The sequence below is a fragment of the Carcharodon carcharias genome, chromosome 7 (genome assembly GCF_017639515.1).
Source record: "Carcharodon carcharias isolate sCarCar2 chromosome 7, sCarCar2.pri, whole genome shotgun sequence".
Lineage (NCBI taxonomy): Eukaryota > Metazoa > Chordata > Chondrichthyes > Lamniformes > Lamnidae > Carcharodon > Carcharodon carcharias.
In genome coordinates this window covers 80,820,631-80,836,790 of record NC_054473.1, presented here as the reverse complement: position 1 = coordinate 80,836,790, position 16,160 = coordinate 80,820,631, and the positions used below count along the sequence as shown (strand labels likewise).

The window sequence follows — 16,160 nt, the reverse complement described above, 5'->3', positions numbered from 1 at the left end:
AGATGTGTAAAAATGTTAAAAAGGACAAGTCTAAAGACACTGTATCTGAATGCACAGAGCATTCACAATAAGATAGACAAATTAACAGCGCAAATAGATGTAAACGGATACGATATGATTGTGATTGCGGAGACATGTCTGCAAGGTGAACAAGGCTGGGAACTGAATATCCAAGGGTATTCAATATTTATGAAGGACTGGCAGGAAGAAAAAGGAGGTGGGGTGGCATTGTTAGTTAGGGATGAAATCAGTGCAAAAGTGAGAAAGGATATTGGCTCAGAAAATCAAGATGTAGAATCAGGCTGGATGGAGCTAAAAAGCAACAAGGGGTGGAAAACATTTGTGGAAGTTGTCTATAAGCCTCCAAACAGTTGTGGTAAGGTAGGTGATGACATTAAACAGGAAGTTAAAGATGCATGTAACAAGGTGCTACAGTAATCTTGGGTGATTTTAATCTACCTATAGATTGGGCAAACTAAATTAGCAATACTACGTTGGTGGATGAATTCCTGCAATGTGTATGTCAAGCAATCAGCTAGGGAACAGGCCATCCTAGATTTGGTATTGTGCATCGAGAAGGGGTTAATTAATAATCTTGTTGTGCGGGGTCCTTTAGGGAAGAGTGACCATAACATGATAGAATTCTTTATTAGGATGGAAAGTGAAATAGTCCAATCTGAAAGGGTCCTAAATCCAAATAAAGGAAAGTATGAAGCTATAAGGGGTAAATTGGCTAGGATAGATTGGAGAACTTCATTAAACGGCATGACAGTGGATAGGCAATGGCTAATATTTAAGGAATGAATGCTTGCATTGCAACAGTTATGCATTCCTTTCTGGTGCAAAACACAACAGGAAAAGCAGCCCAACTATGGCAAACAAAATAAATTAAGGATAGCATTATATAAAAAGAGTCATATAATGTTGCTGGAAAAAGTAGCAAGCCTGAGGATTGCGAGTAGTTTAGAATTCAACAAAGGAGGACCAAGAGATTGATTAAGAGAGGAAAAATAGAGCATGAGAGTAAACTTGCAAGGAACATAAAAGCAGTCTGTAAAAGCTTCCATAAGTATGTAAAAAGAAAAAGATTAGTGAAGACAATTGTCGGTCCCTTACAATTTGAAATGGGAGAATTTACAATAGAAAACAAGGAGATGGCGGAGCAAATAAACAACTACTTTAGTTCTGTCTTTACAGAAGAAGACATAAATAACTTCCCAGAAATGCTAGGGAACCAAGGAGGAATTGAAGGAAATTAATATTAATTAAAAAAATAGTGATGGAGAAATTAATGGGAGTGAAAGCTGATAAACCCCCAGGGCCTGATAATCTACATCCCTGGGTACTAAAGGAAGTGTCCATGGAAATAATGGATGCGTTGGCTGTCATCTTCCAAAATTCTGTAGATCCTAGAACAGTCCCAGCTGATTGGAGGGTGGCAAATGTAACCCCACTATTTAAAAAAAAGGAAGGAGGGAGAAAACAGGGAATTACAGACCAGTTAGCCTGATATCAGTTGTAGGGAAAATGTTAGAGTCTGTTATAAAGGACATGATAACAGTACACTTAGAAAATATCAATGGGATTAGACAAAGTCCATATGGATTTATGAAAGGGAAATCATGCTGGACAAACCTACAGGAGAGGGGATCTCATTGAAACATGTAAAATTCTGACAGGGCTGGACAGACTGGATGCAGGGATGATGTTTCTCTGGCCGGGCTTGTCTAGAACAAGGGGTCACAGTCGGAGGATACGGGTAGGCCATTTAGGACTGAGATGAGGAGAAACAGCTTCCTGCGGAATTCTCTACCACAGATGGATGTGGAGGCCAAGTCACTGAATATATTTAAGAAGGAAATAGATTTTTAGACTCTAGAGGCATCTAGGGGTATGGGGAGAGAGCGGGAATATGGCATTGAGATGGAGGATCAGCCGTGATCATATTGAATGGCAGAACAAGCTTGAAGGGGCTGAATGACCTACTCCTGCTCTTATTTTTTATGTTGCTATCCTTGATCAATATAGTATTTCTACGTGCTCATGAATTATATCTCACAATGTAAGTTACCAGACATATCCCCCTCTCCCTTCTTGAACCAAAGAATCTGCACTCTAGTCATGTGACACAATTTGTATATTTGAGGATTATTGTGAAATTAGTGCCAGTGTTTCTTCTGTCTGCTTATCAGGTTTACTCAACAGCAGAACATCTATTCAAAGTGACAGAGACTTGTAGAGTTTCTTTCTAAAAGAACCAGTTGGCTACATTTCACTTAATGCTTTAAGAATCTATTTAAATAGTAGACCGTCAAAAAAGCCTGCTTCAAAACTGACCAATAAAACCTTCATTACTCACACAGTAAGCTGCATAATTGAGACAGACAGGTTCTGTAGAGTGCGGATATTAAACCTGGCAATAAGCCACACATTCCATGCCGTACAAAGCTCCTGTAAGCATATTATAAAACCTGGGGTTTGCTTTAATTTAATTGTAAGTCTCAGATCAATTACAATCACAGACTAATTTAAGAATGCTGATCTAAAAGGGACTGTCAGTTCAGACTAGCTATAGACCATGCTGGGTGCGAGTGTGTTTTCATAAGCTTCACAAAGTTTATTAAGTTTATCACAATAAATACAAATCGTGATACTTAGCAAAAATGAAATGGTAAGCAGTCGCATTCACTGTGGAACACCAGTCCTCAACCACCAGTCGATTAAGGAGCTCGTCTCTTGATTGAAATCTGTGTTCTTTTTTCTCCTCTTCTCAATGATGATGTGTGCTGTGGGGTCTTACACATTCTTACTTTATACCCTTTTTCAACCCAGGCACTGTTCCCTGTTCAATAAAACTCTTTTCCTAACTACCCAATTGGTTGGTAATTGCCTCATTGTCCTACCAATGCTTTACCTTTGCGTTGGCATGTATTTCAAGACCCTTAGGGGCTTCAAGCTCAGACTTCCTTGATACTAATAACTCTATGCAACTCATGGCTTTTGTCTTTTACAGGTCTTAGACTGAAAATCATGGCTCCTGCAGGTGTGAGCCTGTGGTCTCTTACCTAACAGTGGCAGCTTAAAAGGGTCAACATGTGCCGATTCAGTTTTCACAGCCCTTTTCCAGGGAGGGTATATCTACAGTCTTTTACTGGACAAAGGGTTGGAAGTTTCCCTGAGACTGTACTCAGTTTAAAGCATCTTGAATAAAGTTTTACATCAACTGAATTAAGCATTTTACATCGCTTCTTGGGATTTCATATAACACATACAAAACATTAACCAACCTTCAACTGAACTTATCCATCATGCTTTGTGGTTATGTTACATGCAGAATACAATGTTAACAGGCATTCTTAAGGCAATGATAACTAAGTTCTAACAGTGCTATAATTATAAAAAGAAAGCCTAATCCCAAAGCATTAGATAAGTTATTATCTTTTGTGTCATGTCTCCAGCCTATATGTTTTAAATGCTTGCTGACAGCAGTGTAGGTAGGTAAATTTGGAAACACGTATATGCATTGATTAGTGTGGACTTGCATTGATTAGGGTGGACATGTGTACTTTTCCTGTCGCAGTTTGACTTTGTTCTTGATATGCTAACAAATTTTGTGCAGTTATCTTTTGGCTCATAGTGTACTAGAAAGATGAATTCTGATTCCAGAAACATCAGAGATTTGATGATACCCAGCAACAAAAATCTGACCTACCTTACTATCTTCAATATTATGTCCATTTGTAGAATTTTATGCATCTATGAGACTGTATAATGCAGTGGTTTAATTCAATGTCCTTTTTGTTTCTAACACAAAGGTTCAAATCCAGCCTAAACTGACGATCCAAAACTTGATAAGCAAGGGGGTGAAAGGCTCTAGGGGGCAGGTGGGAATGTGGGAATACATTACAATCAGATCAGCCATGATCTTATGAAATGGCGGGACAGACTCTAGGGACCAAGTTGTCTACTCCTGCTCCTAATTTGTACGTTTGTATGTTCGTAAACAGTTCTTTCTAATTATAAAGTTTCCAGTTCAAATGTGTCTCAACGCAAATATGACCACATAAAACTACCTGTAATTTATAACATTGGCAGTCTTCTTCAAGCACATCACAAGCATAGCTAGTATGGGGAATGATAAAATTCACACCAATGCAAAAAGAAATGTTCTTCAGAGTTTTGAGGGATACTGTCATGGCAGAGTAGAGAAACACCTACTGTGTGTCACTGCACTAGACATGGGGAGTACTTGATGGTGACGCTTTGATTTTAATGAATACTAAAATGCACTGCTGCACTCTGTGGAGAGGAGGAAAAGTGCATGTTGAATTCTTCTCCCTTCATTACTGTGGTGAGTATGGTAGAAAATTAGTTGGCTTGTGGTCAGGAGATGTAGTGTCAAGTGTGAGGGATGAAGACAAGCAGATAATTTCTCAGCAAGATTGTAAACATTTTGTTTAATTGTTTTCTACTTTTTTCTTCTACAGAAACACAAGGTGGATTTATTTTACAAACTGCGCCATGTAATGAATGAACTGATTGATTTGCGGAGACAACTTCTATCTGGTCACCTGACCCAAGACCAAATCCGTGATGTCAAACGACACATCACAGTCCGCCTGGACTGGGGAAATGAGTAAGTTAATTTAGGGAATGTGGTTAATCATTTATATTTTATGGACTGTTCATAATATTGTCCATCATCCCCTTGTGCCAAATGTCCTTCCAGTGCTCAACAGTACAGGGTATAAGTGAGCCTCCAACACATCCTCCAAAAGCCAAAATTGCAATCTTCATAAAAGGGATTTTATTCACTTTCATCTCAGCTATAATACAGTAATTAAATATTTAAATACTGGCAAATTGTAGACCTGCTTGAGATGCATACATAATTTATCTGAGCTTAGAAAATAGTTTTAATATTGGGATTCAAACAATAACTGATTTTCTATGTCTAACTGTTTTCACCCAGATCAATTCTTCCCCTCCTTCACATCGTCTTGGAATTTAAACAGAATTATTTTGAGGTTGCGTGTTTTATCCATTAGTCTTACATGCCACAAAAGCAATTACCATGAGCAATTCTTTTGTAAGCATTGGTAGGGAGTTACCTGCCCTGGTAGTAGTGGATTTGATGGTCTCACCCTTACCTTTGACACAAGTACGTGACCTCATCTCCCTCATCTCGAAGGAAGAGAACATACCAGGGGACCTCCAAGACACCATAATTGTGACCATCTTCAAAAGAGGAGACAAGACCGACTGCGGTAACTATAGAGGGGATCGCTGCTGTCCACCACAGGGAAGGTCATTGCAAGAGTCCTTCTCAATCGCCTTCACCCTGTGGCTAAAGTCCCCTACTGGAGTTGTAATGCGGCTTCCGTCCATCAAGAGGCGTAATGGGCATGATCCCCCACAGCAAGGCAACTCCAAAAAGAAAATGCAGAGAGAAGCAGACAGACATACGAATTGGGAGCAGGAGTAGGTCACTCGGCCCCTCGAGCCTGCTCCACCATTTAATAAGATCATGGCTGACCTGATTGTAACCTCAACTCAATATTCCCATCTACCCCTTATAACCTTTCACCCCATTATCAAGAATCTATCTAGCTCTGCCTTAAAACTATTCAATGACTGTGCTTCCACCGCCTTTTGAGGAAGAGTTGCAAAGACTCACAACTCTCTGAGAGCCCAGCCAGAAAAATGAATAAAAGTAAATTCAATTGGTATGTTTTGGTTTGCAACTCATAAATTCAGGAATAAGACCACCAGTTCTCCAGAGGTTTTTATATCAAACTAAATGAGACATTTATTAATTTACAACAAATTAAACACATACACATGGCTACAAATTACTACTATTATAACTTATAATAAATTCCCAAATTCATCTCCACTAAGGCAACAGTAACCAATAGACTTAAACAGATTTCAGGCAAAGCATTTTTCACCTTATGAATTCAAAATGAGATTCCTTTCAACTTGGCTCCTTTGCAGATAGTTTTAGACTTAGAGCTGCTTCGATATTACATGCCTCTGCCCTGCACACACAAACTGCTTTCTGTTATACCCAGATTTTCCCTTTTGAATGTAAATTTTCATTGTGTTCACCAGGCCCTTTGAACCCCTTTCATAGTACCAATTTTATTAGTAATATAAACATTACTTGGTGTCTCCTAGCTAGGTGCAATATTTCACCCCCAATCTTTGATAGGTTTATTCAACAAAATGCAAATGCACCCTTTACCTTACTGTTTACATCTCAGAACTACGATACATCAAAGCACCCAGATTTGGTGGCTTTAATCCAATTAACACAGACACAGACTAAACCTCTATTAAAAAATAATTTCCGATAACATTAAAAACATTAATATCTCTTCCTGACAGAGGGTTATTGAATATTTTTAAGGCTGAGTTAGATTCTTTATGGACAAGGGAGTCAAAGGTTATGGGAGTAGATCTCACTAATGCATTCAACACCATCAGCAGAGCAGTCTGTATAAGGTTTTGTGAAAAATTGGCAGTCTACCAAAGCTCCTGTCTCATTCTTTTCTTTCATGACAGCATGCAGTGCATTTTGCAGTTTATGGCTCCACTTCTGACAGCTTCAGAATAAAGAATGGAGTAAAAGGGGGCTGTATCCCAGCCCCCACACTTTTAGGTATTTTCTTCCTTCTGCCTTCCCTGCACAATAGGTCAGACGGCAAACTCTACAATCTATCAAGACTGAAAAGCGATGACAAAAACACATCACATCTTGATCAGGGAACGAATATCTGCAGGGAAGGTGAAGGGCATGGAGAATAAAATACTGCTGATTGTACCGAATGCCTTAGTGAGATCTAAGGAAGTAAATTAGAGGGGTAAAGTCTGTTCCCTACACTTCTCTTGTACATACGAATATATGAACATACGAATTAGGAGTAGGAGTAGGCCATTTGACCCCTAGAGCCTGCTCTGCCATTTGATAACATCTTGGCTGATCTTATTTTTGCCTGAACTCTACTTTCCTGTCTCTTCCTTGGCTGACCATGCTGCACTATTCTTTCACATGGAAACTCAGCTACGTAGACTCATGTACTGTCTCTCCCATGCTTGTAACTTGCTTTACCTAACTATAAGCATCAAAAAACCGTAGTCATGGGGACAAGTATTTCATCACCAACCTGATCACACTAAATAACACCCCTCTGGAAGTAGTTAGCAAATTCTGCTATCTCAGATCCACATTGATAATCTGTTCCTTGATATTGAGCGCAATGCATGCATATGGAAAGCGGCTACTATCTTTGGCCTGTTGACTTGTGAAACACGCTTGGGATAACACCATGCTGACCCTTAGGACCAAGCTGATGGTTTATAAAGCCTGTGTTCTCAGTACTTTGCTCTGTTTGGCTGTGGAACGTGGGCAACGTACAGCTGCCTGGAAAAGAAGTTCAATCATTTCCATCTTCTCTGCCAGTGGCACATTTTGAGGATATCCTGTCTAGTCAAAATCACGCTTGCAGCAGTAAGAGTTCCCAAGTGAGTTTGAACTAATCAAACAGAGGCGGTTTTGGTAGATCAAGCATGTCTGCAGGATGGAAGATGTCCTTGACATATCCAATCCACCCTTGGCATATCCACCACCTCCAACATGCAGTCTCTCCACTACCGATGCATTATGGCAGCACTGTGTACCATCTATAAGATGCAGTGCAGCATCTCACCAGGGCTCCTCGACAGCACTTTTGAAACCTGCAACCTCTACCACCTAGGACAAGGTCAGCAGATGCATGAAAACACCACCACCTGCAAGTTTCCCTCCAAGCCATACACCATCCTGCCTTGGAACTATATCGCCATTCCTTCGCTGTCACTGGGTCAAAATCCTGGAATTCCCTCCCAAACATCACTCTGCATGTACTTAGATCACATGGACTTGGGGGTCGGTTAGCTCAGTTGGCTGGACAACTGGTTTGTGATGCACAGTGATGCCAAAACAGCGCAGGTTCAATTCCTGTACCGGCTGAGGTCATCCATGAAGGCCCCGCGTTCTCAATCTCACCCCTCACATGAGGTGTGGCAACCCTAAGTTAAACGCATCACAAGTCACCTCTCTCTAATGAGAGAGCAGCCTATGGTCCTCTGGAACGACATTGACTTTCATACATGCTGCAGAATTCCCAGCCTCTGATCTGCACTTGTAGACACAGCATTTATATGCCTGATCCAGTTCAGTTTCTTGTCAATGGTATCCCCTAAGCTGTTGGTATGTCCTGAACACTTTGACTGGAAATCTAAAATAAAACAGAAAATGGCAGAAACCACAGAGCTCTTTTTCATTTCTTTAACACGGGACTTTTATCAGATTTCTTCTTTACTGAAATCACAGACAATTCGAACATTAGCATTATTTACAACTTTTTCTGATTTGGTGCTTGCTTTAGCTTATGCTTTGGATGTTACTGATTTTCCTGTGTTCACACCTAAACACATGTTTTACCTGGACTGAACTATTAGGACAGTCTAGTTTTGTTCAACCTAAACTATATGTTCCTGCAACATTATTAAGGGACTCTTGTTAAGAGACAGACTGAGCAACAGCATTGTAAATTCAATCACCTTTACTGACTTGCTTCTTAATCGTTATCCCCTGTAGGACAATTATATTAGTCACAGTCTATACAACACAAGCTACTTCTGATTCTCCTCTCCCATCCATCACTGTAAAGCATGCATGAGCAACAGTGTGATATCCCAAACATCCGTCATAATGAACACAAGCTCTTCACACATTCAGTCATTCAGCTAAATGTTTTGTGTTCATATGGACCTGTCCCCAAACGTAGGCTCAATTCCTTGCTTACATCTGCATTTCTTATTTAAATCTCTAATCACCATGTCTAAGGTGTTTAATGTTATACGGTGACAACATTATGGCCAAAATTTATACTTTGGTGGGCAGGCGCATGCCCGACCTGCTCGAGCGTAAAATGATACACGCTGACGTCAGGCGAGCGTCCCGACGTCAACGAGCAGTCGCACGATATTTTGGTCGGTGGGCACACACGGGAATCGGCAGCGCACCTGGCGACAATTAAAAGCCCTGTTGAGGCCATTAAAGTCTCAATTAATGTACATTTTTCACTGCCTATCTAACCTTATGGTTGGCAGGCAGGCAAAAAGCCCAAGCAGCCTTTGCACTTTTTGGGAAACCTCATCAATGGATGGGATAAGGTTTCCAAAAGCAAATAATGAAATGAAAATTTTATAATTTTATAGTTTATAATTTTATAATTTAATAATATGTCCTTGCTCATGTGACAGAGTCCGGACGCATGTCACGCTGGCCGGGTCTTAATTGGCCCGCCCATGTAAAATGGCAACGCGGAGCCAATCAGGAGCGCCAATCTGGTCCGTGCCCACCCCCGCACAACCCCCCTGATGGGGGGTAAAATTTTCCCCAGTGAGTTAGAATAGGGCGCTGCTATGATCCTGGAATTTGATACAGTTGTTCATATAAATTGAAATATTAGACTGAGATCCTAAAATTTGAATCTTATTCTTAATTTATTTGGTTAATTACATGTTACAGAGGAGGTTTCATAGTTTAGAGCTTTTGACAGTTTTTTGTTCTCACAAAGAGATTAAATTAGTGGAGACAGCCTGAAACATTTAAATTATGCATAGGCTGTTGGATGGAATTAAACTGTATGGATGAATGACCATTGATTCGTTTATCCCTGATTTTATATAAAACCAAGTCTCCATAGTTAGCCTGGCTAAGCAGTATGACTCTCTGAGTCAGAAGGCTGTGGGTTTAAACTGTGTTACAGGTCTGCCCTGTTCAAAACACGAAAGCTCCTCTTGCAACTACTTGAAGATCTAAAAACAAAAAAACTGCGGATGCTGGAAATCCAAAACAAAAACAGAATTACCTGGAAAAACTCAGCAGGTCTGGCAGCATCGGCAGAGAAGAAAAGAATTGACGTTTCGAGTCCTCATGACCCTTCGACAAAACTTGAGTTCGAGTCCAAGAAAGAGTTGAAATATAAGCTGTTTTAAGGTGTGTGTGTGGGGAGCGGAGAGAGAGAGGTGGAGGGGGGGTGTGGTTGTAGGGACAAACAAGCAGAGATAGAAGCAGATCATCAAAAGATGTCAACAACAATAGAACAAAAGAACACATAGGTGTTAAAGTTGGTGATATTATCTAAACGAATGTGCTAATTAAAAATGGATGGTAGGGCACTCAAGGTATAGCTCTAGTGGGGGTGGGGAGAGCATAAAAGATTTAAAAATAATGGAAATAGGTGGGAAAAGAAAAATCTATATAATTTATTGGAAAAAAAAGGAAGGGGGAAACAGAAAGGGGGTGGGGATGGAGGAGGGAGCTCACGACCTAAAGTTGTTGAATTCAATATTCCATCCGGAAGGCTGTAAAGTGCCTAGTCGGAAGATGAGGTGTTGTTCCTCCAGTTTGTGTTGGGCTTCACTGGAACAATGCAGCAAGCCAAGGACAGACATGTGGGCAAGAGAGCAGGGTGGAGTGTTAAAATGGCAAGCGACAGGGAGGTTTGGGTCATTCTTGCAGACAGACCGCAGGTGTTCTGCAAAGCGGTTGCCCAGTTTACGTTTGGTCTCTCCAATGTAGAGGAGACCACATTGGGAGCAACGAATGCAGTAGACTAAGTTGGGGGAAATGCAAGTGAAATGCTGCTTCACTTGAAAGGAGTGTTTGGGCCCTTGGACGGTGAGGAGAGAGGAAGTGAAGGGGCAGGTGTTGCATCTTTTGCGTGGGCATGCGGTGGTGCCATAGGAGGGGGTTGAGGAGTAGGGGGTGATGGAGGAGTGGACCAGGGTGTCCCGGAGGGAGCGATCCCTATGGAATGCCGATAAGGGGGGTGAAGGGAAGATGTGTTTGGTGGTGGCGTCATGCTGGATTTGGTGGAAATGGCGGAGGATGATCCTTTGAATGCGGAGGCTGGTGGGGTGATAAGTGAGGACAAGGGGGATCCTATCATGTTTCCGGGAGGGAGTAGAAGGCGTGAGGGCGGATGCGCGGGAGATGGGCCGGACACGGTTGAGGGCCCTGTCAACGACCGTGGGTGGAAAACCCCGGTTAAGGAAGAAGGAGGACATGTCAGAGGAACTGTTTTTGAAGGTAGCATCATCGGAACAGATGCGACGGAGGCGAAGGAACTGAGAGAATGGGATGGAGTCCTTACGGGAAGCGGGGTGTGAGGAGCTGTAGTCGAGGTAGCTGTGGGAGTAGGTCGGTTTGTAATGGATATTGGTGGACAGTCTATCACCAGAGATTGAGACAGAGAGGTCAAGGAAGGGAAGGAAAGTGTCAGAGATGGACCACGTGAAAATGATGGAGGGGTGGAGATTGGAAGCAAACTACGGAATGCCGATAGGGGGGGTGAAGGGAAGATGTGTTTGGTGGTGGCATCATGCTGGAGTTGGCGGAAATGGCGGAGGATGATCCTTTGAATGCGGAGGCTGGTGGGGTGATAAGTGAGGACAAGGGGGACCCTATCATGTTTCTGGGAGGGAGGAGAAGGCGTGAGGGCGGATGCGCGGGAGATGGGCCGGACACGGTTGAGGGCCCTGTCAACGACCGTGGGTGGAAAACCTCGGTTAAGGAAGAAGGAGAACATGTCAGAGGAACTGTTTTTAAAGGTAGCATCATCGGAACAGATGCAACGGAGGCGAAGGAACTGAGAGAATGGGATGGAGTCCTTACAGGAAGCGGGGTGTGAGGAGCTGTAGTCGAGGTAGCTGTGGGAGTCGGTGCGTTTGTAATGGATATTGGTGGACAGTCTATCACCAGAGATTGAGACAGAGGTCAAGGAAGGGAAGGGAAGTGTCAGAGATGGACCACGTGAAAATGATGGAGGGGTGGAGATTGGAAGCAAAATTAATAAAATTTTTCCAAGTCCCGACAAGAGCATGAAGTGGCACCGAAGTAATCATCGATGTACCGGAGAAAGAGTTGTGGAAGGGGGCCGGAGTAGGACTGGAACAAGGAATGTTCCACATACCCCATAAAGAGACAGGCATAGCTGGGGCCCATGCGGGTACCCATAGCCACACCTTTTATTTGGAGGAAGTGAGAGGAGTTGAAGGAGAAATTGTTCAGCGTGAGAACAAGTTCAGCCAGACTGAGATCTAACTCATCAACATCTCCACCTTAATTAACAATACTGAAAACTGTTTCTAATTGTTCATTAATTTGCTGTATATGGGCCTTTGAAAACTGATATTTAATTTGCCTGTGACAACTGTGACTACACTCCAAAAGTAAACCTTTGGTTACAAAGCACTCTTTGAACTTCTTGACGATGTATATAAATGCAAGCTCCTTCTTTATACCACAAACTTTATTAATGGGACAGGTAGAGACTGTGTAACAAACAGCAGATGATATGTAGCTAGGAATGTATTTATTTTGACGTACAAAGCTGGATTCAAGTCTAGGGCTGGACTTGTGCGTAAATATTGCTCCTTTTACTCGATGAAGTTCATTATTCATTATTACATAGAGGATAATTTTGCAATATAGATTGTATACTCTGCAATCGTTATACAAGAACCTTAAAAGTAAAATTAGAATAAATAGCTTGTGGGGAGAAGATAGTGGATGACCAATGGGCCAAATACAAGATAATATAGAAGCTAGTCAAACAAGAGATAAGGGGGGAAAATGGGAAATGGCATAGTATCATATGCAAACCATCAGAACTAAGCAGGAGAGTTGTTTGAGAGGAAAGTTAAACACTAAGGGATTTAAATGGAGCTGAATGTAAGGACAATAGAAGATAATTAACATGCTAAAAATTGAACATTTTTAACCAGGAGTGATAATATAATCCATTCAAACATTTATTATTAGTGGAGAGGTCCCAGATAGATGATGGCGCTGAAAACCAGTAGACCCCTCAGGACAATTGACTGTACCTCAGAGTATTTGGAGAGATAAGGAAGGAGATTTGTAAACCACTGGTTCTTTTAAGGTAGTCACGAGCATGACAGAGCTTCTAACAGAAACGAGTAACTACAGGGTGACTTCAATAATCAAATTAAAATGAAAGAATTCCTATTAATGAAATTAAATTAATAAACTGTAACCAGCATAGCTTCAATCAGGATAGATCTTTCCTGACAAACTTTTTAGACGTTTTTTGAAAGAGATGACATCCCAAATTAATTGGATATATCATGATGCACAGTACCTGCATATCCGAAAGGCCTTTGATAAGTACTGTTTGGATCACTTCTTTAAAAACTCAGGTCAGTAGCTATTAAAGTTAAACATTGATTAGTTACTGTATGGAGGCATGTCACATAGGGCCAAATTTTCATGGTCCTGAATGGAACCAAATGGAAGCAGGACCAGAATAAAGGGCCACCTAGCGGCCCTTCACAGAGGTCCTGCCTCCATTCTCACCCTCAGCCATTTTCAAAATGGCAGGGGAGGGAGCGGGCCCTGGAACCTGGGTAAGGAACCCAACAAGTGACAACGTTGTTAACTCATTGAGAACCCACTCTAGGTAAGTTTTTTAATTTCCATGGAGGCAACCAGACTTTAGCAGCTTTCAGGTTTTACACCACCTGTATGAGGCATGTACTATGGATTGGAGGCAGAAAGAATTTAAAAGCTAAGTAAAGTGGTTTTGCCTCCTTTGCAGATCATCATTAAATGCTATAACATGAGTTATATCTCTGTCACATTAGGGTGAGTCATGATGGTTGGTACAATCCTGGTAGGGACCTTAAAGAGAAATCCAAACACCCAGTAATTAACTGCCGCAGCCATGCCACAAGATTCCATATTTTTAAACAAAAACAAACTTTATTAAACATATGATAAAGTAAATTAAACAAAGCAAGCGCCAACAACTTAACAGTTTATAAAGACTTATAAATTCAGTTCTGCTTTTTCCTTTCCTCCCCACCTCACACCCCACAAGAGTTCCCTTATATACTTTACAAGAATCTTGAAGGTTCATTCACTTCTTCTGGGACCAATCCAAAGATATGTCACAGCCTTCTGGAATTTACTTTAGTTCTCTTCAGTATTCCAACTTTCTCCAAAGTACAAGATTTATAGGGATCCTTTCATTCGCCTTTGGCTAAGCGACCCTCCAACTATTCCTTAAATACCTCACAACTATGGACTTCTCAGCTCTCTCTCCTGGCTATTGGCCAATACCCAACTGCCTTTTCACAGCCTTCCAAACTAACTCTGCTGACTACATTCTTCCACAGGGCCCTGTGAGGATCACTGTAGATTTATTCCTCGGTGAGAATTTTCTCCCCATCAGGGGGATTGGGCAGGAGCGGGCGCGGGTGGGCTTGCAGCCAATCGCCACCCGCCAATTGGCTGCGCACTGCCATTTTATGTGGGCAGACCAATTAAGGCCCGCCCAGCGTAACGCGCACCCAGAAGCGATGTGCGCTTTCTGTGCGGGCAGGGGGAGTAGGCTGAGTTGGGGCCTGCGCTCTTTCGTACACATGCGTACAGAGCTGCCTCAGGGAGATGAGTTTGAGTTTGAAAAATTTTAATAAAGATTAAAAAACATTTTTAAAACATGTCCCCTCATGTGACAGTGTCACATGAGCTGGGACATGTTAATGAATTTTATTAAAAAGTTTTATTAAACTTTAAAAACCTTCATGAGACCTCATCCCGCCCATGGATGACGTTTCATGATAAATGTGAAGGCTGCCTGGGTTCTTCGCCTGCCCGCCAACCTTAAGGTTGGACAGGCAGCTCAGTTAACTATTTCAATTTATATTTAAATGGCCTTAATAGTTCTTTGACGGTTCGGCAGGCACGCAGCCGACTGCAGTGCACGCCCACTGAACTGAAGATCGGAATGACGCATGGTGATGTGGGGGCGCATGTCTGACATCACCGCGCATCATTTTATGCGATGGCGAGTGAGGCCTGCGCCTACTCGCTGACCCGAAGATTCTGGCCCTCAAGTTTCAAACTAGACATATCTTCCAGCTTCTTTCCTTCTCGTGAATTCCAAACTGAACTGAAGCCCCCCATCCACGTTCCACTGGGTAAACAATAAAGTTAGTATTTCCCCCATTTAAGGTACAGGCCAGGCTAACATTTATCTGCTTTTGTTCCCTTGACTCCATGAGCTTCAACTTACACAAGACCAAATCATCAACTGCCTTCTGTGAGGAAAAACCCAGTTAAATTAAACAAATGTATCGTCTAACCCCAAACAATCAGCCATCATTGTATTGAATGGCAGATCAGACTTGAAGGTCTTGTATTCTTATGTTCATCAATAAACAAAGGATGCTGGATCATATTGTCAAGGTCAGTTGTCAAGTTCATATTGTCATGTGCTTCAGTTCAAGTACCTGCAGGTAACTCTGAAGTTGCGCTTGTTACATGGCAGTTAGGATTCTGCATATACCACAACATTATGAAAGCTATACAAGTCTTACCGGCAATTCAGAAGAAAGCAACATGGCCATTGTGTTAAAGGGAATGAGTTATGAAGAACAACATGATAAGCAAGATCCCTTTTTTAACCTCAAGAAGAAATGTCTTAGGAGTGACATTAATAGAATTATATTTATTTATCTATCTGACCTGGATAGAGAAAGTAAACCTGGAATAATACTTTCAGATATGTCTGTGCAGCAGGAAATGAGGGCACAGCATAGTTGTGACAAGTAAATTTACATTCGATGGAAGGAATTTTTATTTACTCAGAGGATGATTAACAGCTAAAATGCGTTGTCAGCGAGTGTGGTTTATGCCAAGACACTCAAGTCATTTAACAAGCAGATGCTGTAATGGGAGAATGATCAGCTTGGTATTCCAGAAGGAAATTAAATAGGCTGATGGAATATCTTCAGCTAACCTATTCTGTGATCTTTCACAAACAAAATCTAAAATATTCCACCGATAAATTGTAAAAGATAAACTAATGTTTGCTTTAGGTGCCAATAAGTCAGGCGTCTTTTTTAAGCTAATTTGTACCATCTATCTAACTATCAGCACATTATATCAAATAATTTCAAGGGGACACAAATATTGATGCCCAAAGCTATTAATTTATTGTTTTCACAGAGAAAAGGATGAATTGCAGAATTGAGCCTCAAAAACTCTGATTAAAATCCCAGAATCCCAAATTGTAAAA

The 16,160-nt window shown here is 41.5% G+C and overlaps 1 protein-coding gene across 1 annotated transcript in view; it reads left to right on the top strand.

Moving 5' to 3' along the window:
• The window catches only part of dock3 (dedicator of cytokinesis 3), a 1,401,685-nt gene that overhangs the window by 565,508 nt on the left and 820,017 nt on the right, over positions 1-16,160 (top strand). The window contains 1 exon segment of the mRNA XM_041191502.1: positions 4,488-4,636. Coding sequence (XP_041047436.1) covers positions 4,488-4,636 — 149 coding nt within the window.